The following is a 26,140-nucleotide window of genomic DNA, read 5'->3' as shown; positions in this document are numbered from 1 at the left end:
AGTGCAGCAGTGCAGCCTCAGCACACAGCTTTTCACCTCAGCTATCATAAGGGAAGGGACAGAACTCCCACTGCTTCAGAGCATTGAGAACTAAACCCAGAACGAGCTGTGAGGACTAAACCAGGTGGGACCAGGAGCTCTGTTGGGTGGCACATCATCATACTCCAGGCTGAGCTCAGACAGTTCCTCTCTCTACTCTTGTTCTCCTCTCTGTTTGATCTTCTCCTTTCTCTAACAGCATTAAGATACGAGGCACACACATCAAGCAGGAGAACACATTCAGTAAAGCCGCTTACAACTGCATGAAGATTTGGATCTTACTTCACTTCTTCTCCCTTTGTGCCCTATCTTGCTGTGACTTCAGTGGGGAAGCAGTAGTCACATCTGGCTGACCAGCCAACTTCCTTCAGCATAACTAAGGCCTTCTCTGAGCTAGGAGGAGTGGGTTTGCTTTTTGGAAGTGCTTTAAATGAGTTCAATGGAGAAAAAGGCAGCAGCGTGTCACCAAAGTTCCAGCAATGAGCTTTCGGAGGGAGCATTTTGCTTCCCCACTCTTACAAAGGGCTCTGAGTTCTCGTGAGAAAGCACAATGGACAAACACAAACTGTTTTCAAAAGGTATTTCACAACTTCATTATAAATCAAGCATGTGTATTTTGTCTGCTAACCCCTGCAAATATTTAACTGTGGAGCAGCTCTTCCCTCCATGCCCACTTCAGAAACGATGCACAGAGCCAACACATTGACACATCTTTATGGCAGCAGCTCTCTCTGCACAGCACGTGGAGGTTTGGTTTTTAAAGAGGACGACCTGTACCTTACACAGAGCTCTTTGGGGCTCTCGCTTCTGGGATGTAGAAGAAAAGGCAATAAATCAGCTGCCCAACATCAGCCAATCCAACAAAGAGTTCACAGCATCCTGCATGTTACCACCTCCCATGGAAAAATGAAACTGAAATCTCCTGACTGGGCTGCACTTCACGTACATCTTGTCAGGAAACATCAGGCTTAGCAAAAATAAGCAACAAACAAAACACAAACCACCACCTCTGTATGCAGAGAACACAGATAACACGGTGCTTAAAATAGCCAGAGGTTCTTTTCAAAAAGAAGTCGTTTATAAATGGAATTGAAAGGAGTTAATTGGCCTTATCTGAATGCTGGTGCTCTGAAGGACAACAAGGGGCACCAGGAGGGCTTCAAGGATGACAAGGAGAGCAGCATGCAATGGGACCAGGGACTCTTTGGCCATTTCCTTGGTTCAAACAGCTCAGTCCTCCTCCTCTTGACCATCTCTAAGTTCAACCCGGTTCAAAGCTACCAGACCACACGTTGACTGCCTGCACAGCCACACATCATTGAACTTCAGCCCTTTTATGACAGGAAGGAAAGCATGGGTACTCCCTGCCACCAACTGCAGGAACACTGAGGGTCAAGAGGATGCTGCAAAGGGCTACAGAAGTCATAAAATCTCATCAGGTTCAGCAAAAGCTCAGACACCTGATTTGAGGATCTAAAGTCTAAGGCAGACAGGAGCTTTGATTTCCCAAACCTCAGGCCAGGACCTCACCACCAACCCACACTTCTCCAGTGCTCAACCAGCCACTGAGCCACGCTGGTATCATTTCAGAGCAGAACTGCTGTCATGTCCCTTGTGACACACAGGCAGCTTTCATCATGGAAATACAAAGTCTGACACGTTACTAACAGCAAAATGCAGCCTCTAAAAACACAACCACATCTCAAAATGCAACAGCCACTAAAGCACAGGTGTGCCAGACCACATTCTGGAGCGTTCACCTTCATTTTTTTCCCCTACCATCTCTGTGATACAGTGATCCACAAAAGGAACCTGCTGCAGGGCTGGATATTCACCGTGACAGCTGAGATAGCAGATGTGCATGGTATCAGTTCCAGCAACAACCACAGCTGGCAGCTGCTAGAAAGGACTGATACCAGGTTGTGCAACAGTGAGTAAGCAGACCCAGCAGATGAGGGAAAACAGAGAGCAGAAAGCTGGTAAAAACGCACAGAACTGCATGTTGTTCTCAGACTGCCAAGAAATCACGTGCCCAGGAAGACTCAGGGATACAAAAGCTTGCAGGGATTTGGACTCAAAAAGCAAACACAAACGATCAGTCTTAAATTGAAACAGTTTGGGTTTTAGTCATCATTAGTAAAATATTTGCCATGGAAAATAAACATACGGTGGATGTTGCTGGGGACAGTTAATGATCTACATCACAGTGTTTTTCCTCAAGTCCATCTCTTCAGTGCTCCCGAGCTCCTGTTGCAGGCCACCCTGCACATGCTGAATGTTTCAGGGATACACCTCCTGGTATCCACATCAACGTATTGCAACTTCAGCCCTGCAGGGAGTTGTGTTTCCTAATTCCGTGGGGCAAACACCATGGGATGAAGCCCGAGATACTCAGTGACTGATGGGGAGGATGGGAGAGAAGCACCCGTACCTCTGTTTGGTTCTGCTGTGATGTATTTACATCCCATATGGTTGGCACGTGGTTCAGGCTGTCAGCAGGCAAGCAGTCCTTTGCATCCACGATGTCAGAGAGGGAATCCGCAGGAGATGAGAAGAGAGAGTTATTGTTGGAGAGCTCATCGAGGTATGAAGAGTCCTGAAATGAAAGAAATGACCACAGTGAGATGAGGTGGGAGAGGAAAGAGAGTTCCCTTCTCACATCTGCTCATCCAGGAAGCTTTCATTTCTTGCTGCTAACCGAGCACTTAGTTGTTTTGTGCTCCCCAGGCTCAGAAATTAACGTGTCAATGAAGACTTGCTCTTAGCAGCTGGTTTGAAATCATGGTTTCTTGATGGAGTAGGAAGCACTGATTGGGCAGCAGCGCTGGTAAATGTTCAAGGCTCAGACTGTGCACACCTGCACACACAGAGCACTCACCGAGGCGTCAGACACCGCACTCCTGGGTTTGATTAGAATGGCCCCTGGGGGGTGAAAACTTCTCAGTCTGACACATGAGACACTCAAGTGTTCCAATCATCCAACAGAGAACCAGCTAGAGACTATAATGACAGAGCTGTTTAATTGCAGCTCATAACACAGCAGTACCCAGAGGCTTTGGAAAAAATGACAGCCCCTGATGGGAGGTTCTGTACAAAGCCTGGAGTGGGGACACCTGGATCTGCACGCACATCAATCCACTCATCCTGGGACATGCCTCGACCTGGGCAAGAAGTAAAGGTGCCTCGGTGATGAGGATCAGGCTCTGCCTTTGTTCATTTTCTGCTGCTAGCACTGTGATGGTTTCCACTTGTTTTATTTTGTGACCCAGTGATGATGTCAGTTTGAGTCATGCGGACTCCAGATCACAAAGTGCCCAACCATTAAGCCCTTATTTGGTTTTTCAAACACTAAATGACGAAAACTGATAGTCCAAAACTTATCTGCACCTCTCCTGACCCCACCGCACCACCCCAGCTCACCTCCACTCTCGTGGCTGTCAGGCAAAGTGAACTGGTGACTGGAAAAAGGGAAACATACTCAAGAAAGGGAGGAAGGAGGACCGGGGAACTCCATGCTGGTGAGCCTCACCTCTGTGCCTGGGAAGATCATGGAACAGATCCTCCTGTTAAGGCACATGTAAAACGTGGAGGCGGCCTGACCTAGTGGCTGGCAACCCTGCCATGTCAGAGGAGTTGAACTAGATGATCTTTAAGGTCCCTTCCAACCTATGTGATTCTATGATTCTATGAGATACTACTTCAGCTGGCAAAAACAACTCTGCAGTTCAATGAGGAGCAATACACTTTGAAGCATCACATCAGAGCACTAAGTCCCTTGCTGGGGATGTGGCTGCACTCCAGATGGATGCACGGACAGACCCACAGGTCCTTCCTCCCACCCCACAGTGTTCTGCCAACACACATCAGCCCTGCAGCTCTTCCCAGGGGTTGGGACTGCCAGCACATGGCTGGCTCAAGCTCCACGCTACGTCAGATAACAAAATCAGCACGATGATAGTACAGCACGGCTGCCAGGAGAGCAGCAGCATCAGACAGGAGAACTCACTGCTCATTTCCAGTTAAAGGCCAATTCCGTACTACAAAGCAGAAAGGCAGCCAACAATTTTAAAAGTCACTTCGCCCCGCCTGACAAAACCAGGAACAGCTGAGCCTGCCTGTATTATTCCTACAGGCTCCTGGCCAAGAGCTGGGCCAGGCTCCCTCCCAGCCGCTATCAGAAGTTGCCCTTTTGTAGCACTTACAACCAACAGGACACGTCCTTCCCCATCTTGCCAGCCATGTCCTGCTCAGCCCTGGAGAAGACAGTGGTTGCTCTGGAGTCACAGGTGCCTCCCCAAGCAGCCTTCAGCCTCCCACCAAGAGCATCATACACATCATATGCGTAAGATTCAGGCTACAACTGTCTGTGACAGCGAGGAAGAGGAAATGAGCCCTCAAATCAGAGGGAGAATGAATGGTATCAGTCCTGGAAATGACTTCACTTGGTCCATCCTCTCGCAGCATTACAAAGCATTAATCACAAGGTGCTCTGTCTGCCTCACCTATCTGTGCTATCCAAAGAGCACAGACACTCACAGCATGCTGCATCCCTGCCCTGAGAGCTCACAGCACAGCCCCAACAAACTACACCGTGTATATACAGAATGCTCTGTAATTATTTAATATAAAGTCATACTGATAACTACAATACGTATCATTATCAACCACGCTTTGACTAATTACTCCACTAGTTTATATGGAGCAGTTACCTAAACCTCTGGGCCCTGAAGCAGAGGAAGAACCATACCCCGATCCAGCAGCAGATGGAGCAGCACCGATTGGGATAGTGGCACCAGCACCAAAACCAGAGGATGTTATGGGGAGAACAGGGGCCCAAGAGCCCACAGAGGACAGATTTCTGCATTTTAAGGGAGTTATTTTGTCCCTGTTTAAGATTGATCAGTAGGAACTTTGTGCTTCTCTCACTGGAAACAGGAGGAGTTTACAGGAGTTAGAGGAGGACGGACATGGAGGCTGTGATATTGCACGTGTGAAAACAGTTCAGAAGGAGCTGCTTGAGTCAAGGATGGAGCAAACAGAAGCACATCATCAAACAGGGAAAGGACGATTCCATGACAGCAGGGTGAGCACTCAAGTGAGTTTTATAAGGGTTTATGAGCAGCCAACACAGAGGTACAGCTGCTGGGCATTGGTCCTGGCAGCATTTTTCTTACAGGAGATCAAATAAGATCAATGTAGCAGCATGGGAGATAGATGAACAGAAATCACTGTCTGATCTCTGTATCAGAAGATGCTCCAGTGAGCAGCTGGATAAATCAATGATAGCACACACGTGCTGGACTTTGAAACTGAGCACAAAGGGATCTTCTCCAGCACACAACGTTTCTACCATCACCCCAACCCAGAGCTGTGAAAAGCCAAGAACAAACTCCCAAAAAAGACCAGAGAAAAGCAAGGTAAGAAAACAAGGCAGCCAATAACCTCTTTCTCCTGACCCATTGCTCCTTCGGCCAAAGCAAAGCAGGTGAAGCCTAAATCCAGAAGCAGCACTTGTCCTAAAAATAAGCATAGCCACAAAGACGTCGGTATATAAATGATTTATTTGCTCACAATCCAGACAGAGAGGAAACAAACATCCTTTTGGCACAGCACGCTGTAGGGACATCAGAAAAGCCCCACATATGCACAGGCAGACATACATGCATGAATGCAGCGGTGCTGCCAGGCAAGAGAGGTGTGTTTTCTCAGCAATCACAACGCCGGAGCTGTTTCAGGTAAGATGGAACAAGGAAACTAACAGCTGCAATGCAAGCCATCGATCGCTCAAAGGAAATCTTTTCACTGCCAAAACCCAAAGTCTTTCTAAAAACAGAGTAATAAACTTGCAGTCTCAAGGGTTCTGTGCTCTGCTTTGCAAGCGCTTCCCTTGCGTTTGTACATGCAGCGTCTGGTTTAAAAATCAAACCCCTGTAAGCCTCCAGATACAGATCAGCTCTGTATGCAGCTCCTTTCCCTCCCTGTTTTGCAGTAGCCCCTCTCACAGTGATGGGAACAGAGTGCAGGAACACGGGGCTGCACTGCACAAAGCTGACTGCAGTGGGAACTGCCCGCAGTACTTTGCTATCCTGCTCCCCTGAGACCCCCCACTGCAGCACAGACAGGGACACCCGAGCCCAGAGGTAAGGCTGAAGTGCCCCCCATGCAAAAGACAGCAACTCCAAGGAAGAGAAAAGAATATAAAAACCAAGCATTACCTTGAAAAGAGATGGGAACTTCAGCCAGAACTGCATTTGGGACATTTTAAAGCAGCATTCAGTTTGCTGAGGGCAGAGCAGGATGCAGACCAGGCAAGAAGATGAACTTCTCAATATATACCGGAGAAAGGTCTTCATTCATGACAGCAACAGCAGCAAAAGAGCTCACCGAGGCTTTTTTTGGACATGCAGAAGAAAATGGAGGAAAAAAGGACAGCCATGCAGCGCGCCTGTCCTGAGCCCGGCGAGATTTGCATATAGTGTTTAGTCATGAAGGAGAGTGCTCTTACTTCCTCTAAGTATGAGGGCTGACTTTCAGGAAATGATGCCTGCTTGGTAAGTCAGTGAAATTACTGGCAGTGCGAGGAGAATTACTGTATGTGGTGTAATTCAACCACAGATAGGCTGTAAACAAAGCTGCGCTGCGTGGCTGCGGGGACCCGGCTCAATCCAACAACCCCCCCCCCCCCCCAAACCAGTGCTGGGGGGCTCAATTGATGTAACCAGACCCAAAAGGTAACCAACAGAATCTCTTTTTCTTCTTACTTTTTAAGAGCCACATGCTTTCTTTTGTCTCCAAGATCTGCCCCACCCCACACATTGCAATGAAACATAAAAAGGAGCAGCCCTTCTGTTCTCACTCATTGTTCTTTTTCTGCATCCAGGAACACTGGGCTTCTTTTTTTCCTCTCCCAAAGGCTTCCCCTATTAACTTTATTTTTGATAACAGAACGAAGCAACGTTTCTGGTGAGGAAGTTCAGAAGACATAGGAAGGGGCAGCTGAAAAGGACTCAGCCATTGTGAGTATAAAGGGAAGGCTCCAATGCAGTCAGAGGGGTGAATAGGACAGAGTGCTCCCCTACAAGAAAAAACCAACCAAAAACTAACTAAAGAACAGAACTTTTCGGCCTGGCTTTAGCACAGGTGGCCCCAGCCTGCACAGCTCCAGCCCCTGGGCTGCCCTGCATGAGCTGTGACATGGGGTGATGGAAAATCCCTCATAGGGGGCACTTCTCTATACTGCAGACTTGGAGGAGGCATTGGCAGAGGGCAGCAAAGTCCCTGGCAGACCTGCAAGAGATGGGAGCAGCTTCTGTGAGCTTCAAAACCACTCACAAGATGCAGCTCTGCCTTGCGTGCGCAACAGGTGGGTACACAGCCCAGCTGTTCTGAACACACCAGTAACCCTTCATCACAAGGATCCATGCAAAATATCCAGCCCGGGTTTGTGTTCAATAAGCAGAAAGGGAAAGAAAAACACACAAGGAGCCACGCTCAGAGCTGAGAGCGCTGCCATCAGGCTGCATGCTGCAGGAGCCGCAACGAAAGCGAAGCCTTTGGTTTCTGTGGGCAGTTGGCTTGGGGTGGAGAAAGGCATTGGGTTTCCATCACTGCTTTTACTTGAATTTAATTGTTTTTAATTAGTTGGTAGCAGCCCGGAGCTTGGGATAGGTGCTTTAATGATCCATTTGAAGTAAAGAGACCAACTGCATTTCTGAAATGTCTTCATTAGTGACTTGCTGGTGACCGGCCTGTTGGGCAACAAACCAGCAGCTCTTAACTAAGACTACCAAGGTTTGGCTATTTCTGCAGCCTTGAAAAAGCAGGTGGTTTCTTTCCTCTTCCTTTTCTCTCAGCTGACAAATGGGGTAAAATATAGACAAGAAAGCTGGAACACCAAAAGGAAACAAGACACATAACACCGACTTCGATACCAGGAGTGCTGAATTGATTTTGCAATACCACAGTGCTATAATCACAGAAGATAAGGTAACCAACTGGAAAACCACCACCTGATAATTTAAGATCCCATCCTAAGGGAGAAGGTTTGCCACAGCATTTCCATTCTCCACAATGAATTCATGACCTGAGTGCTGAGAAATGGGGGTGGGAAAGCAGAGTTATTCTAGTGTTCACAGCAGTAATTTGACCTGTTTTCTACTAAAAACCAAAGTGTAAAACCCTCTGTGCAGGAGAACAGCTGGCAGCTCATCACCCCCAAGCAGCCAAAGAGTTGGGGCTACATTCACTGCAGCTGGAAGGCACCATGCAGTGAGCTGCAGTAATTCAGGGAACAATAACCACGTGAGATGGGGAAATAAAAGGGTGTTCCTATGGCAGGTACAGCTCCCAGCGATGGACAACCAGCAGAAGTGAGGGATGTTTGACAGCCCCTGGGATGGAAGTGAAGCACTGCTGGGGGAGTGAGGCCACCACCAGCAGAACTGCAGGCAGGGAAACTCCATCACACTGACTCAGACCAACTCTGCTTTGAATTAAAGCATCTATTTTAATACATCTCCCAGTGGTTTGGTGTTCAATTATATTACCAGTGTTTTCTTTTTGAAGAGCAAATCCACGTTTCAGACCAGTGCTTCTCCTGCTTTTGCTAGCTGTATGAAGAGAAGAGCGCTTGCAAGAACTTCAGAAGGCAGCCCTGTTGCTTCCTCTCCTGTCTAGGAAGGGACACAGCATTTGAAGCCAACAAAACAGATGAAAACCAACAGGGCTGGAGGGGAGGAGGCACCTGAGCCAGCAATGGTGAGTGCACACACACACACACACACACACACAGTGCTTGGGGAACACGGCCACAAAGCAGCAGACCTGCACTGACTGCAGCCAGGTAGGATGTGCTGCTGCAATCACATTTTGCTCTACGAGGCCTTGAATGTCCAGCACCTCACCAAAAGGGTTTATAAAGTGTCATTAAGTCAGGCCAAAAACCTGGCCCTGCAGTGCAAAAACAAAGATGTGGGCATGTAAAGCACCGTGTTCCAAGTGCCCGAGCCATTAATTGTCTTTAATTGATTTTGCTATCTGTATTCCCTGTAGACATAAGTGCAGGACAGCAATAGGAAATTCCAGGTTGTTTCTTATTCCAGGAAACTCTTCATACCAGTCAGAACCAAATCCTTCATGTGATTTAATAACTGCTACATAGATTTCTCTTAAATCACTACAGCTCTGTGCACTGAAGTGCTTCTAAAAATTACTATTTTTTAAGAGTAGGTTAATTCCCCCATTTTAACAAGACTGACAGGGGTCTGCAATGGCTGGTGGCAAGGAGAGGGCCTGTTCATGATCACCACGACACTGAACAGAGATCAAATAGCATGAATGCATCCCTACAGCACTACTGTGAATGGTTGTGCCACCACTGCTCCCCACAGCCCCAGCCCCTTCCTCCAGCCCAGGCACAATGCAGATCACAGAGGGGATCTGAGCTTCCCCTACAGCCATGTGCACATCAAGCTGTTTTGCTGCAGGAAGAAAGGAATGAGCTTCAGCAGAGCCCACTTCAGAACTGCCTTCCAATGCTCACCAGGAGCTGTTCAGCCCCGCTGCATGGAGCTCCATTCCTCAATGTAACTCTATGGGACATGCAGCCAGCAGAGGAGGTTCTGTGTGTGCGCAAGGAAATGCTATACTAGATAGACAGAAGGAACAAGCTGAATCAAGTTAAGCAAAGGGAAACAGATGTTCCTCTGCTTTTAAGATAAGGCCCAGGGCACACACTGCAGCTTAGCATGCACACCAGCCTGGGGACATCATTTGCTAGAGTATAAATTGAAACCTTCTGCACTGAGTGTTTTGTTGGGACAGTTAACAGTTCTTACTAGCAGCAATAAAGGCATAAGGAAGCAGAAAAAGGCCTTTGCAACAGAATTACTGTACACAGGTTTCAGGTTCCCCAGCACCTCTGGACTTCAGGCTTTGAGGTTAGAGGAATAAACAGCAGAGAGGGAGTGAAGCTATGGGAAGCAAAGTCCTTCCCTTCAGAACGTTGACTTCTAAGGCTGGACATGCCTTCAGGGGATATTTCTCCTTAAGAAGATGACACCACAGGGTCTGTGCAAAACTTTGGCTTAAGACAGCAGTTCCCAGGATCAAGACATTCTATCAGACTCCAATACGGTCTCACACAACTATTTTCTAAACCTTAATTTAAGCCAATTGTTTATAAAAAGGATGCCAACAGACCGGCAAGGATGAATCACCCAATGGCAAGCCAAAAAAACAAAAATATTGAGGAAGAAAGAAGTTCACATTAGACTGCTCTGATCATGCAAATGAAGCATCGTTTCCAACGTGCAGAAGCCATTCAGCAAGGCTGCTGTGATGCACACAAATTGCTTCTCGCTAGACCCAAGTGGCGGCAGTGAGTGATTCAACCAAAAAAGAAATTCCCAGAGCAATTAGGATGTGTTGCAACTCCCACTCACGGCATCCTCAGCCTTTACATTCTGAAGGCAGGTCTGAGGAGCTCTGGAACAAAACACAGAGAGAAGATGGGGAACCAAAAACTAACGCTGAAGGAAGGAACGTCAGCCTTGCCATTCTGTGCACCCTTGTGTTCCTCAAACCCCAGGGCACAAGAATAATTCTCAGATCACTACTGGCAACCGGAAGCATTTAGAGCACAAACATCTCGACAGAATCATCAGGCATTTGCTCTTTAGACCTTTACAATCCACTTTCAGTATCATGTGCATTGCTGGAAAATTCTGAAGAGAAACTGCTTTTAAAAGCAGTCCGAGACCAGGCTGGGATCCTGCTTGCAGGGTCGTGTCAGGGATGCAGCACTCAGCAGCTTACTGTCAGATCACACAAAGGGATGGCCCCAAATCATAGTTGATAGTTGCTATTTCCACCACTCTCCCCACTCTGTCCCTCTGGACAGCACAGCAATGGCAGGCTGCTAAGACACAGAGCACCATAACCCCAGGGTACAGCAAGCTCTTTGCACTGCTGAATGATCACAGATTGCATTCTTATATCTAAACAAAGATGATAGGATAATGTGTACTCACATATGAAAACAGCTCTCACATAAGCACCCAATCTATCTTGGCTGCCCGGAGACCACAGATTTAATCAAGAACCTCTTACCAAAGCGTGCTGCAAACTCTTCATGTTCTCTCTTGGGTTTCAGTCCTCTGTCTGGCATGGTCCTGACAGCACAAAGCTTAACAGCTCTTGCCACTCCTGCCACAGCAGGAAAGCATGGAAAAGACAGGTACTTTCCTGTGTAGTCACTAGGAAAGATGTCATCAGCCAAGCCGCTCCCTCACCTTCTGAATGAGATGTTTCAGCTTTCCAAGCAAGTTGTTAATATTTAACAGTTTGGCAGCTGGGAGAGCATGAAATCAGTAAAATGGAAAACACTGCTGAAGCAAGGGATGGAAAGCCTCCAGGATGTTCCCGGATGACTCCACATGAATGTCACTGCCTCCAGTCAATTGCCTGCTCTCTCTGAGATCCAGGCTCCAATTTTGGCTCCTAGTGAAAAAAAAATCATCAGCTTTTCTTTGGGTAGAAAGCACTCTGTTTTATCAATGAGTCGCCACGTTAGCACCAGTGTCAGAGCACTCGCAGCAAGCCCTGTAGAAAGCTTAAGGAAGTCGAGAGCTGCACATTCAGAACTGCTGACCTGGTGCTGTATCTCCGCAGAGCACAGGATGAATGAAGGCAGAACGCCTCCGAGAGGCAGGAGAGCACAAAACAAGTGTCGTTGCACATCAGTGGCACAGACACCTGGTGACAAGCATCCATCCACACTGCAGCAGCTCTGGGCAGTCAGCACATCTCTGAGGTGCTACCTCAGCTTCATACTGGAAAACAAAGCTCTAACTAAAGTCTTTTTCAGTGCTTCTCAGTTTCAAAGCACACAGGTTGACAGATTACTGCCATGGAAGTACCAAGCCACAGTGCTCGGTGCACAGGCTTACTGAGAACCACCATATAGAACAGAAAGACTTACAGAAACGCTGTTTCTAATAGGAGCAAACATACATGGCACTACCAGCTGCTATGCAGTACAATGTCTGAGCAAGAGAACTAGTTTGGCTGCAACAGGCTCAGAGATGGACAATTCCCTGTTGCTGTACACGAAGCTGAAGAACTCTTGTAAGTGCGGTGCAATAAGTGCAGCCTCCCAGCATTTGCCTTGGAAGAGGTCAATGCAAAAGCATAACTGCCTACAGTCACCTCACTCCATTCTGCTGCTTCCTCCCCCAGAAGGATGAGAGCAGGGAAAGATCTTTGCTTTTTTTTTTTTTCTGGAAATCACCTGAGGTTGTTTTATGTGCTGTTTGTTTCAGAGCCCTTCTGCTCCTCCATCACAGCCACCATAGAGAAGCAGCAGCTCCTTTTCAGAAACAATCTCCAAAATTTGCTCTTGCCGAGCTGGCTGAGATCGATTTCTGCACACAGCAGGGGAAGGAAGCCGACTGACCACTCACATACTAGAAAATACATAAGTAAAAGAAATAATTAAACCTCTTTCCCGTTAAACCCATCAGCCAAACTACACAGACCTGCAAGCTGAGACCTGTGAAGAAGACCCATCTCCCTCTTCCCATCACGGTCTCTAAAATGGTTTCCACAAGTTGATGAGATCACATTTCTGTCTCATTCCTCCCACAATTAATTCATCAGGAGGCAAAGATCAATGCTACTATAATTCACCTACTTAATCTGGTTTGATCCAAGCAGACGACTCTGGTCAAGAGCAGCACTGCAACACCAGCACTGGTGATGAACCACGCTGGTGCAGCAGATGAGCCACCAGCAGCTTTGCTCAAGGAGCGCAGTTTATGCTCTCACACCAGGACCTTACCTTAAAGAGCTCGAACACCAGCTTACATAAATCCAAGTCTGCAGAATCAGTCTCACAGAGATTCAAATCCTCTCTTCCCCCAATAAAACAGAAGTACAGTTAGCAGGAATTACCATATCTCCCTTGAGAAGAGGAGACGTGCATCAGTTTGCTGTTTCCTACTGCTATAAATAAACTTCACATCATGTTTCTGAATCAAGTTCTTTTTACAATCAAACTGCTCTTCCCTGCTGAACCAATTCAGCCCATACTCCAGCACTCCCAACACCACATCCACTGCAGAGCAAGAAGCTGAGGCATCTCTACTGAATCATGCAAGGAGAAGAAAGATTACAAAGAAAAAAGGTTGTCTGTAGATGTGTCCTGGCATTCAGTATTACAGAAATGAACATCCAAAAGCTCACCAGGGCTTACTGGAGTGTTTTGTGATGTGCTGAAGCACAATGCCAGCACTAAGTACTCCCATACTGCCCCATTTACCCTCATGACCTCTGGGCTACCTTGCAGGACATGCCTAAAATTAATCATGAAGTGTCTGCAAAGGTCAGCCTTTACCTTAACACAGAAGAGGGAAGGGAAACAAACTCAGCTCCATTTCACACACACCCAAGCACTGCCCGTGTGCTTATCTGTCACACCAACTCACAAACCTGAGGCAGATCAGCTGTGATGTGAAGATTAGCTGGTTCCCACACTCAGAGGAAGCCTGGCTCTGCCGGTAAGCTTCTTTGTGACCAGAAATAAGTCTGACTTATAGACAGCATGGATGAAGATTCTGAACATAAACCACGACTCTGCATACCTTAAAGTTTCCTTTGAATCTCTGGGCACCTTTGAGGCTACAAGGTCCAATCTGTCACCAATTATGGAGCCCCCAGCAAACCTGCTAATCAGGTCACATTAAGAGAAGTAGCCAAATAAACTAATTACTATGAAATTTCTAGCATAAGTTCCTTGTAGCACTATCTACTCTAAGTGAGTATTCTTCACATGGCTTACAGCACATTCCAGCCTGCTGCAGTTCTGTCTCTTCTCATCCTTTGTCATAAGGAAAAGTCACACACAACAGCTCAGGACATAAGGCAGGGGCTGGAGGTCAATGGGTGCTCTGCATCACCATCTGCTCTCTTCCTCCCTGGCTGCTTCTCTGCAGTGTATGAAGCACAGGATGCCAAGCTCCATCTGCCCATTACCTGCTCCCCTGGTAATCAGTACAGCAACTTACTGAGAGAGAAAGGCTGGGACTACAGACTCATTCAGTTTGCCTGTTGCACTGACAGGTCACAGCAAGGCAACTTTCTGCAAATTTACTGATGCTGAGTTAAAACAGAACTAAACAAACAAGAACTACTGCAAAGAACACGCTCAGCCAGACACTGCTAATATCTACAGCAACCCCTAGAAGGGATGTAGTTAGTTCCTTCTTTATTCAGTTGGCACTGTCAGATAAGCCTCTTTGCAGTCATTATTGGCTAATCTTACTGTAAGGCATTGCCAAAAAACAAGTGAAACACTTCAAAAAGAACTACAGAAAGACACCTTCCAAAGGGATCCCCGAGGTGAGGATGCCTGTGGGTCCTCCCATGGGATGCCAGATGATGGATGGAGACTCATTCCACACTGCAAAAAGCCACCTGGTTGGGATCTCAGTTTGGGCAATGAACTGATGCAATCTTTAAAGATCCACTGGTCAGGAACCACCACTTCTAATTAGCGAGAGCACATGCAGCGTTCACAAGTGAAGGAAGTTTCGGAAGGTAAATGATTTAACTGACTGAAGCATTTTCAAATTCACACTTACCTACACCCTCCTGCAAAATGATTCTCCCGTGCCCTTTGTGTTTACATTTAATATCATTTTCAAAGGCAAGCAATTGTATCACAGATAAGCTCCTACCAAGCCAACAGATAGCTGCTTTATTGCTGAGAATTTACCCCAATTACACACACCTCCTCCAAACTGGTGCTGGACAAATTTATGACTCTCTCTCTCTCTTCCTTTCCCCTCTACTCCACAATCCTGATAAACCAACACCCATCACAAAGCACTGTTTTCCCCAAAGCCATCAGTAGCAATGTACTTACCTGAGGAAAATCACCATTTTTTGGTAAGAAGTCAGTGGGGTCCACAGATGCACAGTTTGTATCCAAGAAATGTGGTCTGCTGATGGGATTCATATAAAAATCGTGAGAGGAATTAAAATATTGCCTGTAAGGAAATGGGAAAAGCAGTTACTTCCTGTGGGTCCTTAGTATTCCTCAGGTCGCTTCAGACTCCATCAGCAGCAGCGAAGGGGTAATTATGGGATGACACACACAAGAAGTTGATTTAGAAAAGCTAAGTCGATCCAGATGAGATATCTGTGAGGCAAAAAGCAGACAACTACAGGATCTGCCTTAAGACCAAGAATTGAGTTCTCAGCAATCTGTGTGAACTAAGAAGGACTTTGCAGAAGAGTCTGCAGAATTAGATGTTTCAGCCCTAACAACAAAGCAAAAGCGAGGCTCTGAGATGTCCCAGGGCCTAATGTGTGACAGCATGACAGAACCTGACAGTCATGCTACGTAAGGACAAGCATCAAGTTGCATGGAAATGTCACACCCAAGCCCCTGCTCAGGTCATAAAAACGAAGCAGCCCTCCCTGCAATCAGCACAGCGAGCCTGCAGGCTGGGACAGCTAACAGCCCCTTCGTACTCCCGCAGGGAATACAGCCACAGAGCAAAGACAGATAGAAACGGAAGGGTTAGGAACATGCAAGCCCAGACAGAACCATTAGTCCAGAGAGAGATGGATTTCAGATGTAACCGATTATAGCTTGTTACAAGGCAAAACCTCTACTGACCTAATACAAGAGAGAAAAGCAAAGGTCTTCTGATCGGTCCCTGCTGGGGATGGCACTTGCCATCTCCTCCTGCCTCCCTGCCCCAAGCTCCAGCTTCCTCTGAGCAGAAAGGAGGGCAGAACAGCAAAAGAGCAATTCCCTTCCTCCTTCCCAGGAGCAGCCTCTGCTCTGTATTCCATGGCTGTCCTCCGCTTTGCTATTACACACGAGCAGCAGCAGGAATGTGCTCTGTAATCCTTCCCGTAAGGGCCATGCACTCAATGCTGCTTGGGCAATCGCCACCCAACATGTTTTCATGCTGGAATCACTGAAACGTTTCACCCCATCAGACTGTTTCCTCTTGCAGCCAGCTGTGTGCTCTCTCCACGGTGCCAAGGTTACAGAACTCAGAGCAATAAACTTTAGCGAGGGGAAGGAGAAGCAAAATTTAAGAAGAAATACCATCCAGGAACAGAGCTGGGGATGACTCCACTGCTGAAGTATTATGAAGCAATCAGGACACCACGTGTAGCTAGCAGCTCACCCATACAACACACTTACACGCATTTATGTACAAACACACTTATCTGCTCATTTTCCCCTTCTTTTTACATCATTAAAGACAGTGTCCTCGATCCATTCAGCCCAATTAAAATCTGTGTACAGCTTCTGGGAAGTATTTATGGACAGGGAAGGGCTTGTTTGAAATGCTTTCCAGCTGGAATTGCTGTGCTCTCTCCCCTGCATAAGGACAGAGCCTGGCTTAACAAACCAACCAGAGAAACTATTTTAAGAGAGAGGCGAGCATTGCCTCCTACCTCCGCAGTGCCTCATGGGTTAGACAGGAGTCAGCCAAGGTAACAGGAAGGAAACTAAGATAGCCCCAACCTCCTTGGCCTGAACTGCCGTGGAATGAGCAGTGCTGGCATGCTGCTTTGTTTCCTTTAACCTTGGTTTTGAAATCTGCGAGTGTGAGATGCACTTCCTTCTTGTACTGAGGAAAAAGTTCGCCCTGGAGAAGCACTGTGCTCTTCAGTGCTGCGTTTGCTCTAATGCAGGACCCTGCTGGGAGCCCCCAGAAGGGCGATGCTTTACAGCAGCTCAGTGCTCCCACCCTGCTGCATTCCATGGGAAGCCGGACTCTCCAGTGAAACCAAAAGGAAGGAATGCTGATCCTCCCCTTTGTCACAAAGAACCTGGCTCTAGAGCTCAGTTTCAATCAGGTTACATGTGACAACACAATGACACCTTCAGCAGCTACAAGTTCCGCTCTACGCCCCCCCATTGCAAAGCAAGGTAACAAAACTATATTCAGTCATCTGTAAGAAAAAGAGCACCTGGAAACACAACCAAAGGGACATCTCCCTGTAGGAAAACATAAAGGGAAGCACATGAAGGCATACAACATTCAGAACCCAACAAGCCCTACTGCACACTTGCTTCCTACCCTTCTATAAGGAATAAAGCAGAGAAACTCTTTCATTCCCGAGCTCTGGGACTTTGTGAGTTTGGGATTAGATCCATTTCAGACAATTGCTTTAAAGAGCAAGGCTGCTTTTTTGCTGCCACCCACTCTAATTATAGAAGCAGTGGAACAGTTTGGTACAAGGCAAACCTGAACTGACATCTGACTCACCCCAGCCATTTGATGTCAGTCCAGACAGCAGGTCTCTGGGTAAGGCTATTTCACATACTGCTAAGGAAACTTCTTGGGCATTTTGTTTGCTTGTTCTTTAAGAAATAATAATAATTAAAAAACAACTTGCATTTTCAATAGCAGGAGCCAGAGGAACACACTGCAGACAGGCTCTTACTGGAATCCACACCTCAGGTGAGCCAGAGCAATTCACATCCCTCCCAGGAGGTGGGTTCCCATCCCTTGATAACTTAAGCTTGCCATAACCTCACACCAGCTACTCATCAATGCATCTGAATCCCTTCTGGCTCCATACTGCAATTTCACCGGAGACCAGCTCTGGGAGCTTTGGGCAGGCTTTATGCTCTGATGGTACAGCCCTACACTTAGAGATGCAAGCTCCACATTGCCAGGAAGCAAACGAGCAGAGTTCACAGGCTGCCCAGGCATTGATCTAGGCACTGTTCTTCCCTGTCAGCACACCAACTCACGCATTTCAGAACCTGCTCTACTATCACGGCAAGCAGCGCTCCACTCACAGGTGATAAAGTGGAGAAGTGCATGAAAACAGCAGGGAAAAAGAATGGGGTTGCCTGTTTTAGAAACCACGGAAGAAATCTTTGCTCCAGTTTTGGAGAAATACGTTTTGTACACGTGTGACACGGCTTCCAACAGCACCGAGTGAGCTGACCTACAATTCCTTGAAGGAAGGGAAGTATTGAGCTGACTGCTGCAAAAAGCCCAGCTCTTCAGGGACAGTTAACCTAGAAATTAACCGAGCTCCAGCTCTCCCCTACCGGGGACTTGAACATCTTTTGTTCTTCCAGTTTAATACACTGTTTACATCTCCAGGTTAAGAAAGCCTGAAAGAAAGAAGCAAGCTTTGGTATCTTTTAAACAAATTCTCTAGCATGAAACTACTGAAAGGAAACAGGAAAAACCAGCTTTGGGACAAAGCTGTTGCCATGAGAGTAAGCCATGTTCAAACAGCCACTCGCAAATAAGATTTCAGGGTTTCTACCCATGACATCCCAGCCCTGTATCCCACCCAAAACAGATTCAGCTGCAGTTTTCCAGCATGAAATGACAGTTATTTGCTTTTCCATGAAACACAGAAAAGGAAAAATTCACCTGAAAGGTATTTTTTAGTTACCAGGATATGAGAAACGGGAAGCTGGACGTGTAGCCTTGGCTAAATTCTAGAGCAAATAAAAGCTACAATGAAACTCACTTCCTAAAGAAATGGTAACAAAGTCAACATGTATGTGTTTGCATTAAAAGCAGGCATGTCTTTGCAGGTTAAAGGCAGCAACATTTCCAGTAGGTCGGACTCAAACAGCAAAGAGCAGCACTGGAGAAAAGCGAAGGGCAAAAAACCAGAACAAATGGTCAAAGGGGAAAAAAAAAAAGCCCAACACAATAGACAAACACAATCTAATCCTGTGGTTTGATACAGCAAAACAGAAATTCTGTTACAGCCCTCTTGAGAATTCACCAACTGTAATTTACAGGAATCATGCTCAAAAAGTATACTCTTTTCCAATCAGTCAGGCTAGCTAAAAGCAGATACTGAACTCAGCAGATACGTCCTTCTGAATTCTCACTGCAGGGAGCAGCTGACAAAGCTCCATTCGGCACCTACGGGACAGCTTCTTGGTAATTCTGCATCAAGAACACCCTGTTACATTCCACCTGCTGGCAAGCTCACATTGCAGGCTGAAGAGGAGCGGGCACAGGAGAAACAAGCAGAACTAATTCAGAACTAAAAGGACTCCCACCCCTCTGAGCACTGAAGCTGAGTATCACTGCTAACAGCCAGGCTGGAACTTCGACACCCATGAGGCTGGATCTCCGTTCTGCAGAACCATGCAGAAATCCATACTGGAAGGAGGTTAAACCAAATCCTCGAGCACTGGGAACACAGCTACTAACTGATGATATCAAACTTTCCTTCTTTTACTTTCCTTCCTTCTACCTCTAACCTAAATAAAAACACATCCTGCATCTGTGCCACTCCCTGCATTCACAAAGAGACCAGAGCAGCTATTTGAGCCTGCAGAGTCCCAAATAGCACAAGGCCATTTTACCTCCTGCCATCCCTAGTGTTCATCCTTCTGTTCCAGGATAGAGGTACATCACAAAGGATGATAACATCACTTACTGTTATACACAGACCCCCCTTCAAAATGCTATTTGCAGCATGTAATCTAGGTCATTTTCTGCACAGGGCAGCTTAAGAGGAAATCACAATTTCTCACATGAGCCCATGCTCATCACTTCACACCTTGTGGAGTGAGTTTATCAGTGAAGAGCATCAGTTACAACCTGAAGAATAAAAAGACAGACTCACAAATTCTGCTTTGCACAGCGAGGAGCTGAACTGAATCTCCCAACAAAGACATGAGATTATAGTATTTACCCAGTTTCCAGTCACCTGCACAGCAATAGATTTTAATGTCACCACACAAGTCTGGCCCCAGCACCAGCAGTTTGTTCCTTCTTGTCAACGCTATCTGCATAAAGCTACAGATGCACGAGTTAATTCACCTGGACTGTATTAATGGGGTGTTTTTAAGAACTCCATTAGTATAACAAACCCAGGCAGAAACAAGGCTGTTTCTCCCTCGCAGCAGCCACCAGGTTTACCAGAAATCAAAGCTTTGTTGTCTTTGTGTTTTGTCTTCTTTTAAGTTGTTTGCTGCTTTTTCCAAGATGCAGCAGTTTATGAAATGCCACAAGATGACTGTGATGCAATTATTTCCCCATCAGTTAGAGAAATAAACAAGGAAAGCACTCAGAAACAGTTGAATCACAGGGTGTGCAAGAGCAGAGGAGAATTATATAAAGGAGAACAGCACTCACTGGTTTTCACTTGGGAAAGATGAGGTTGGGAAAGGAGCAGGATAGCAGTCACTCCACAAGTCAGCAGCCAGCATGGAACTCTGAAAGCAGAGCACAGAATGGTCAGAGCAGAGGACCAGCACAACTCCCCTCCAATGCCTCTTTGTATTCCCCCCGCAGCACCCATGTCTAAAGAGGCACATGGTGAGATGAGCCTCTTTTTGTACTCCTGAATGTGGGAATATGGTTTACAAATCAAACGTGATTTATGATCAGAGAACTGCGGGGATGTGGATTGCTTTCTGCCCTGCTCAGAACACATCAGGGATTCGGTCTTGTTTCAGAAGCCATACTGGGACAAACACAACCCTATTCACCTCTGCCACTCTCAAAAAGACACAGGTGGACAGAGCCACAGTTTTAGTATCTCTCAGAGTGAGGAGTGACATGGAAACAAAGTTTTATGATCTTGCACAAAGTCTCCAGCACTTTCCTTAGCAGCTTGGCACCTCCCAGCATGTAAAGAGGGATCATTTTAATCACAGCCCCATTTTTTTTCCTCCCCTCTTATTTCAAAAGCATTTGACAGCCATCACTACAACCTTTCAGCATGAGCAATCAATACTTCATGCTCCTGGACAGCTGCCTAGGAATTCTGGTACACAGCTCCTGTATATGCACACAAGGACACCTGAGATGCAATGGGGGGGGACTGGTGGCTGTGCCCTACCCACACTCCTCCTGGGGGCCCTGAGCATCACACCCTGGGGACACCCTGCAGCCTCACCTCCATGGGCGACATGGCAAGTGGGGAGCAGAAGCCGGGGATGCCGCAGAGGGCATCAGCTGCAGGCTGCTGCTCATGCTGAGGGCAGCTCTTCCCCCCATCCATGGTCACGTGTGCTGAGGGCATCAGCCTGTGTTCTGCATGAAGTCCTCAGGGCCGGGGGAGCAGGCTGCAGAGTGACAGGAGGCTCTTTATCTGTGCTCTTCACCCTGTACCATGTCCTGCAATGGAAAAGAAACACACACTTATGGTTTGGGAAGGGGAAGAAAGCAGGTCCAAGTGCAAACCCAGCTAAGACATCAGTAAATAGACTGCAAAATGCCTGCCAGAACAGACAAGTGTTTTACTGGGAAATTGAGCTCTCAAATATCACCACACCTGGAATTCATCCACACGGTGAACTTGCATTAAACACCCCTCCTGCCTCACCACAAACACTGTGCACAGATCTGGCAGACCGTTGTAGGTCTGCGATTTCTGCAGTAGACAAAGTGCTGGATTTTAGCTTGAGGAATTTTCTTTTCAATACACAAAAAGGATTTTGCACTTCTGAGCAAAGCCCTCACTAAAAATGATCCATTTCCCAAGACTGCTCATTTGCACAGCAACTCATGCTGGCTTACTAAGTAACTTGGCAAGCAGGAGCTGTTGGGAAGCAGCTGAAACACCAGACAAAGGCCTGCAAGATACCCACATGCCACCAGTAATCAGCATCTATTAGCACGCAGACACTTAATTCAGCCCAATGAATGCCAGGTTGAGTTCTCACAGCCAGAAGAATGTGACCCGTGATGGTGGAGGACCACCTCTCTAAAACAGCCCTGGCACCAACAGGAACACACATGGCCAGTGCCTCCAGCTCTCTGAGCAGCTCACATAGGGCCACCCACGGCAAAATAAAAGCTGGGTATTTTTTGGCCCATCACTACCTTCAGTCCAAAAAGGCTCACACGTACCAGGCAGTGATATGGAGCAGACAGTCCATACCTCTCTCTCAAAAGTCAACTTCTGAGTCAGAGTCCCTTTAAAAAAGAAAATCCAGTGACCTTTCAGCTGACAACATTATCTATGCGTTTGTAACAGAAAGCAAAATTAAAGTGACTGTTTGCTCCTGTCCCTGGGCAGCCATCATGGCAGGACAGCAATGGGAGCAGGGCCGCTAAGTGGAGGCTGCAGCACCTGCAAAGTGGTGACTCAGCCTAGGAAGGTACAGTGGGACATTGCCTCCAAAGAACGATGCTCACTCCGCTATAATTAAAATCAACTGTGCTTTTTTTAATTGCTAAACGAATAAACACTCTTCAACAAGGCCCAGAATTGTCAGGATCCCTTTCACTGACCTTATTTCACCATAGATTTGCTGCAGTCTCATTCTTTTACTACCAGAAGTGTTTCATTTTATTGCACTATAAAATCCACACTTGGGCTTTATAGTCCATAAGCCCGGGAGCAAAAGTAGTTAAAAACACTCCACTAGCACCCCAGCACCCTAATTAATGTACTGACCTCAGGCCTCTTGATTTATTAGTCAAACACCAGCACCAGGGTCCCCAAAAAGCAGCCTGCCTACCACGTGCAGCCCTAGAGCCTCATTAGGGGCTGCATACACACAGCCTTCCTCAACAGTAACCCGCCCAGCAGTGGGAACCTCACTCACACATCAAGTGCTGATGCTGCAGATGGATTTCTTGGGCAGAGCCATGCTCCGGTCCCACCTATCTGCACAGAAAAGATTGTGGAGATGTTGAAATATTCAAGGTATTCTCCCTCCCAAAGCCATTTACTGCAACACAGCTTGCAAATAGGGCTGCATAAATGAAGACTTTGACCTCCAGCCCATAGTGAAGACATGCAGGAAAAAGGCTCAGTCAGCATGAAGCAAAGCAGCCTGAACTTCAGCATTGCCACCCTGGGAGATGCTTTCCCTCCCCCTCACACTTTTTGGGTTGCTTTCTTCTTTGGCTTGATGTTTTTCTCTGATGCCACTGGGTGGTTGAAAAGAGATCCTACGAAGTTTTAATTCACATCTTCAGAAGGAAGTGGTGAGAGAAAAGCTTCAACACAAAACAAGGCAAAGGTTTATCACAGCTTCACAACGCAGGTGAAACTGAAGGGTTGGCTTAAAGAACAGCTTTGCCTCAGCCACAGCCCTCCCCACTCCATGGCACCCATGACACTGAGACACCCAGACCCCCCCACACCAAGCAGTGGGAAGCAGAAACCCACATCTAGGTTTGCCTGCCACCTCCATCAACCTGCTCCAAGCCCCCCAAGCCTTCCAATGCAAGCAAACTGAAATGAACACAAAGCAACAGAAAACCATGTAACAACAACAACAAAAATCCTGAGACTTTATTCAAATACATAGCGCTGCAAATGGCATAGAGAGCTTCCCTTTGTAGATCACTTCAAATAAAGCCTGGCTGCTGCTGAGTAGAGGTGGTGAGGAGCACCGACCCCAGGGTTGGCATCACAGATACACTTCAGAGATATCGACATCCTCTGGTGCCTCTAAAACACCATCTCTGTTCTCAGCAGAGAGCTCTGGGTTATGGTTTGTTGTGTTTTTTTAACTTCTCTTTCTTCCAGTTTGTAACAGCTTTCGATAGGAAATCAGCAGCAGTTATATTCCCGTAACAGCTGTAGCAAATATACAGCTTTACTTCTACAGCCAAAGTAACTTATAAAGGGGAAAAAAATCAATAGCAGCATTTCTGCTTGCCTGCTCTGCATCCCTGTGCCTCAGCAGCACATCTCAAGGGCTGGATGCATGGCAGAGTGCAGCTCTCTGCACTACAACAGCCTTGGTTCCTTAGGAAAATTCCCACACAATAGCCCAGATGAAGGAAAAGGGCTCAAGAAAGTGTAAACTTCAATGCCTGAGCAAGTCAGATGGTAAACGACAATGCACAATTGCTCAGTGCAGCTCTAATTCAGCAGCAGCCCAACAACCTGGTCAGGAGCCTCAGGGAATGCAGTGCCAGTGAGTGACACCCCAACCTCATGAGTTCCTTATCTCCGTCCTCTGGGTCACACTGTAAGGGATGGATCCCCTCAATACAACATGGAGCAGTGTACTGCTGGAGAGCTGCTGCCACCACACACAGAGCAGCACAGCTCCACACCAGGCTGATGGACACAGCCACACAGCCACCACTTGTGTGCCAAAAGCACTCCTGCAGTCTGAACACAAACAGGAGCATACTGATTGAACGTTAGAAGTGGGAACAGCCCCAGTGTGCAGCAGCGTTCACGTCCTGCAGGCAGCCTCAGAAAGCCACAAATATCAGCAATTCCTTGCAAGCCAGAGCTCCCTCATTTCCACATCCTAACAGTAAAAATGGATGTTTGCTGACTATCAGGTTTTTAGAAGTTTTGACTTCATAAGCCTTAAGAAGCAGCAAGTTCAGGAACCACAAACTGGCTGAAGCTTTATATAGAACCAGAAAAGAAAATGCAGGATCACGGAAAGTGGTGACCTCAAATTCCAGGGCAGAGCTGCTGGGGATGAAACCACAGTGCAGCCCTGTGTGGGTCCTGAGTGCCAGGAGGTAATGCTGGTGGCATCCAAAAGCTCCTCACGCGCAATATACTTCTAAATAGAACTAAGTAATCAGGCTCATTTCTGGATGGTTTTGCTATTTGTCGTATAGAATTAGCTGAAGCACAACATTGCCATCACTACTCAGGAAGTAAACAACTAAAAACAAACCCACCAAATAGGATAAACCCCTAAAAGCTGCTGGAATTAATCTCCTGTCACCAGCAGCCACGGTAAGGAAGGCAGAAGTGGTAAAGGAGAACACCAGTACCTGGTGCAAGCAGCAGGAGAGTCAGAGAGAGCTGAGCTCCAACAACAGGCAGGTAAAGCCTCCCTTGCTACATGTACTGCTGAGAAACAGCAGTGCACCCCTCCTGACGTGGAGTGATGGCACTCAGCAGTGCTTACACAATCAGTGGGACCATAGCCCTGGATTGGCTGCTGCTTGGCCAGGCAGCTGGGGCTCATAGTGAAACTGCTCCTGCTGAGCGTGACAAAGCCCTGCGAGCAATCATGAGTCACCCTGATTAAGCCATAGGAAGAATTCCTACGTTAGTAAGTTCGCTTGCAGGTTTGCTCTTCAGCCCAAGTCACAATAGGCAGGGATTCCTATGGAATTCCTCTTGCCCAGGTGTTACAGAGAGCAGGTTTCAAATGGTCTTTGTAGAAGTGTAGAATTACTGCAGCAGTTCCAGATAGGAAGAACACAAGGACCTGTCCTGCAGCAGTCAGCACCAGCAGCACTGTGGTGTGGGCTCAGCCCACAGGTTGTTGCATCCAGGAGAGGTGGGAGCCCACAGCGTGCTCAGGACAGGCGAGCATTTCCTCCTGCTTGTGTTTCAGCCTTTGTTACTCACTTCCAAACTGTTCTCCTTAGAAGAAGGAAACCACAGACATGCCCAGAACAGTCAGAGCTGAACCTGCTGAGCATTGAGTTACCACGCACCTGTAACAAGAGAAAGCGCTCTGAAACGCAATCCTGCTCTTCTCCCTGATGCAGACAGAGCCCAGTGCTCTGCTCCACCTGTGTGGCTCCCCAGGAGCACAGCTTGAACATGAACTGCCCTAAGAAATGGGAACTGAGCACCACACAACACCAAAAAGTGACTTTATGTCTCAATGACTGAGCTAGCTTCAAGTTCCTCTTTAACATTTTTTGCTTGCCATATTTTTTGGACAGAGTTTAGACCGAACATTTTGCTTTGAGCAATGAGGAAGAAGGCTTTGAATCAGAGCCCCATCCCCAGCAGGGACTCAAACTGTGGAAAAATCAAGGAGGAAAAGTCTGGGGTCAGCCTAGCGTGTCTTTAACTTCACATGTCAGAAAGCATGAAAGAAAATGAGCCTGATGCATCTTCCAAGTGACATTAAGAAGTCACAGAAGAGCAAAGGAAAACTTATCCTCAGGCTGAGGAAGAACACAGTTCAGTCCAGATACAACAGCACAGGATAACATCAATCTAGATAGAAGTAATAACAATAATACGCATCTGTGGTGAAAACGGAACCACTTGAGGGCATGCTAAACCAGCACTTTAAGTCACCTTGATCTCCTGAATGTTTTCAGCTAGAAAGAATGCTTGTTGGGTGCATTTGTTCCATACAGACTTAGCTCTGTATCCTGAGCACACAGCA

At 47.0% G+C, this 26,140-nt stretch overlaps 1 protein-coding gene across 3 annotated transcripts in view; it reads right to left on the bottom strand.

Annotated features, from left to right (window-relative positions):
• Positions 1-26,140, bottom strand: part of SBNO2 (strawberry notch homolog 2) — a 50,049-nt gene that overhangs the window by 20,154 nt on the left and 3,755 nt on the right. Inside the window, exons 1-5 of one of the 3 annotated variants that reach the window (XM_072357662.1) lie at positions 24,777-24,828; positions 20,965-21,185; positions 20,199-20,278; positions 14,963-15,086; positions 2,471-2,635 (exon numbers count right to left, since the gene is read on the bottom strand). In XM_072357662.1, the coding sequence (XP_072213763.1) occupies positions 2,471-2,635; positions 14,963-15,086; positions 20,199-20,278; positions 20,965-21,090 (495 nt within the window). In that variant the 5' untranslated portion in view covers positions 21,091-21,185; positions 24,777-24,828. Of the gene's footprint in view, positions 1-2,470; positions 2,636-6,254; positions 6,413-14,962; positions 15,087-20,198; positions 20,279-20,964; positions 21,186-24,776; positions 24,829-26,140 lie in introns of those variants that run through there. The other 2 variants (XM_072357661.1, XM_072357663.1) reach the window with 2 other exon arrangements.

Source organism: Excalfactoria chinensis, chromosome 26 (assembly GCF_039878825.1).
Source record: "Excalfactoria chinensis isolate bCotChi1 chromosome 26, bCotChi1.hap2, whole genome shotgun sequence".
Lineage (NCBI taxonomy): Eukaryota > Metazoa > Chordata > Aves > Galliformes > Phasianidae > Excalfactoria > Excalfactoria chinensis.
This window is presented reverse-complemented; position numbering and strand designations above follow the sequence as displayed.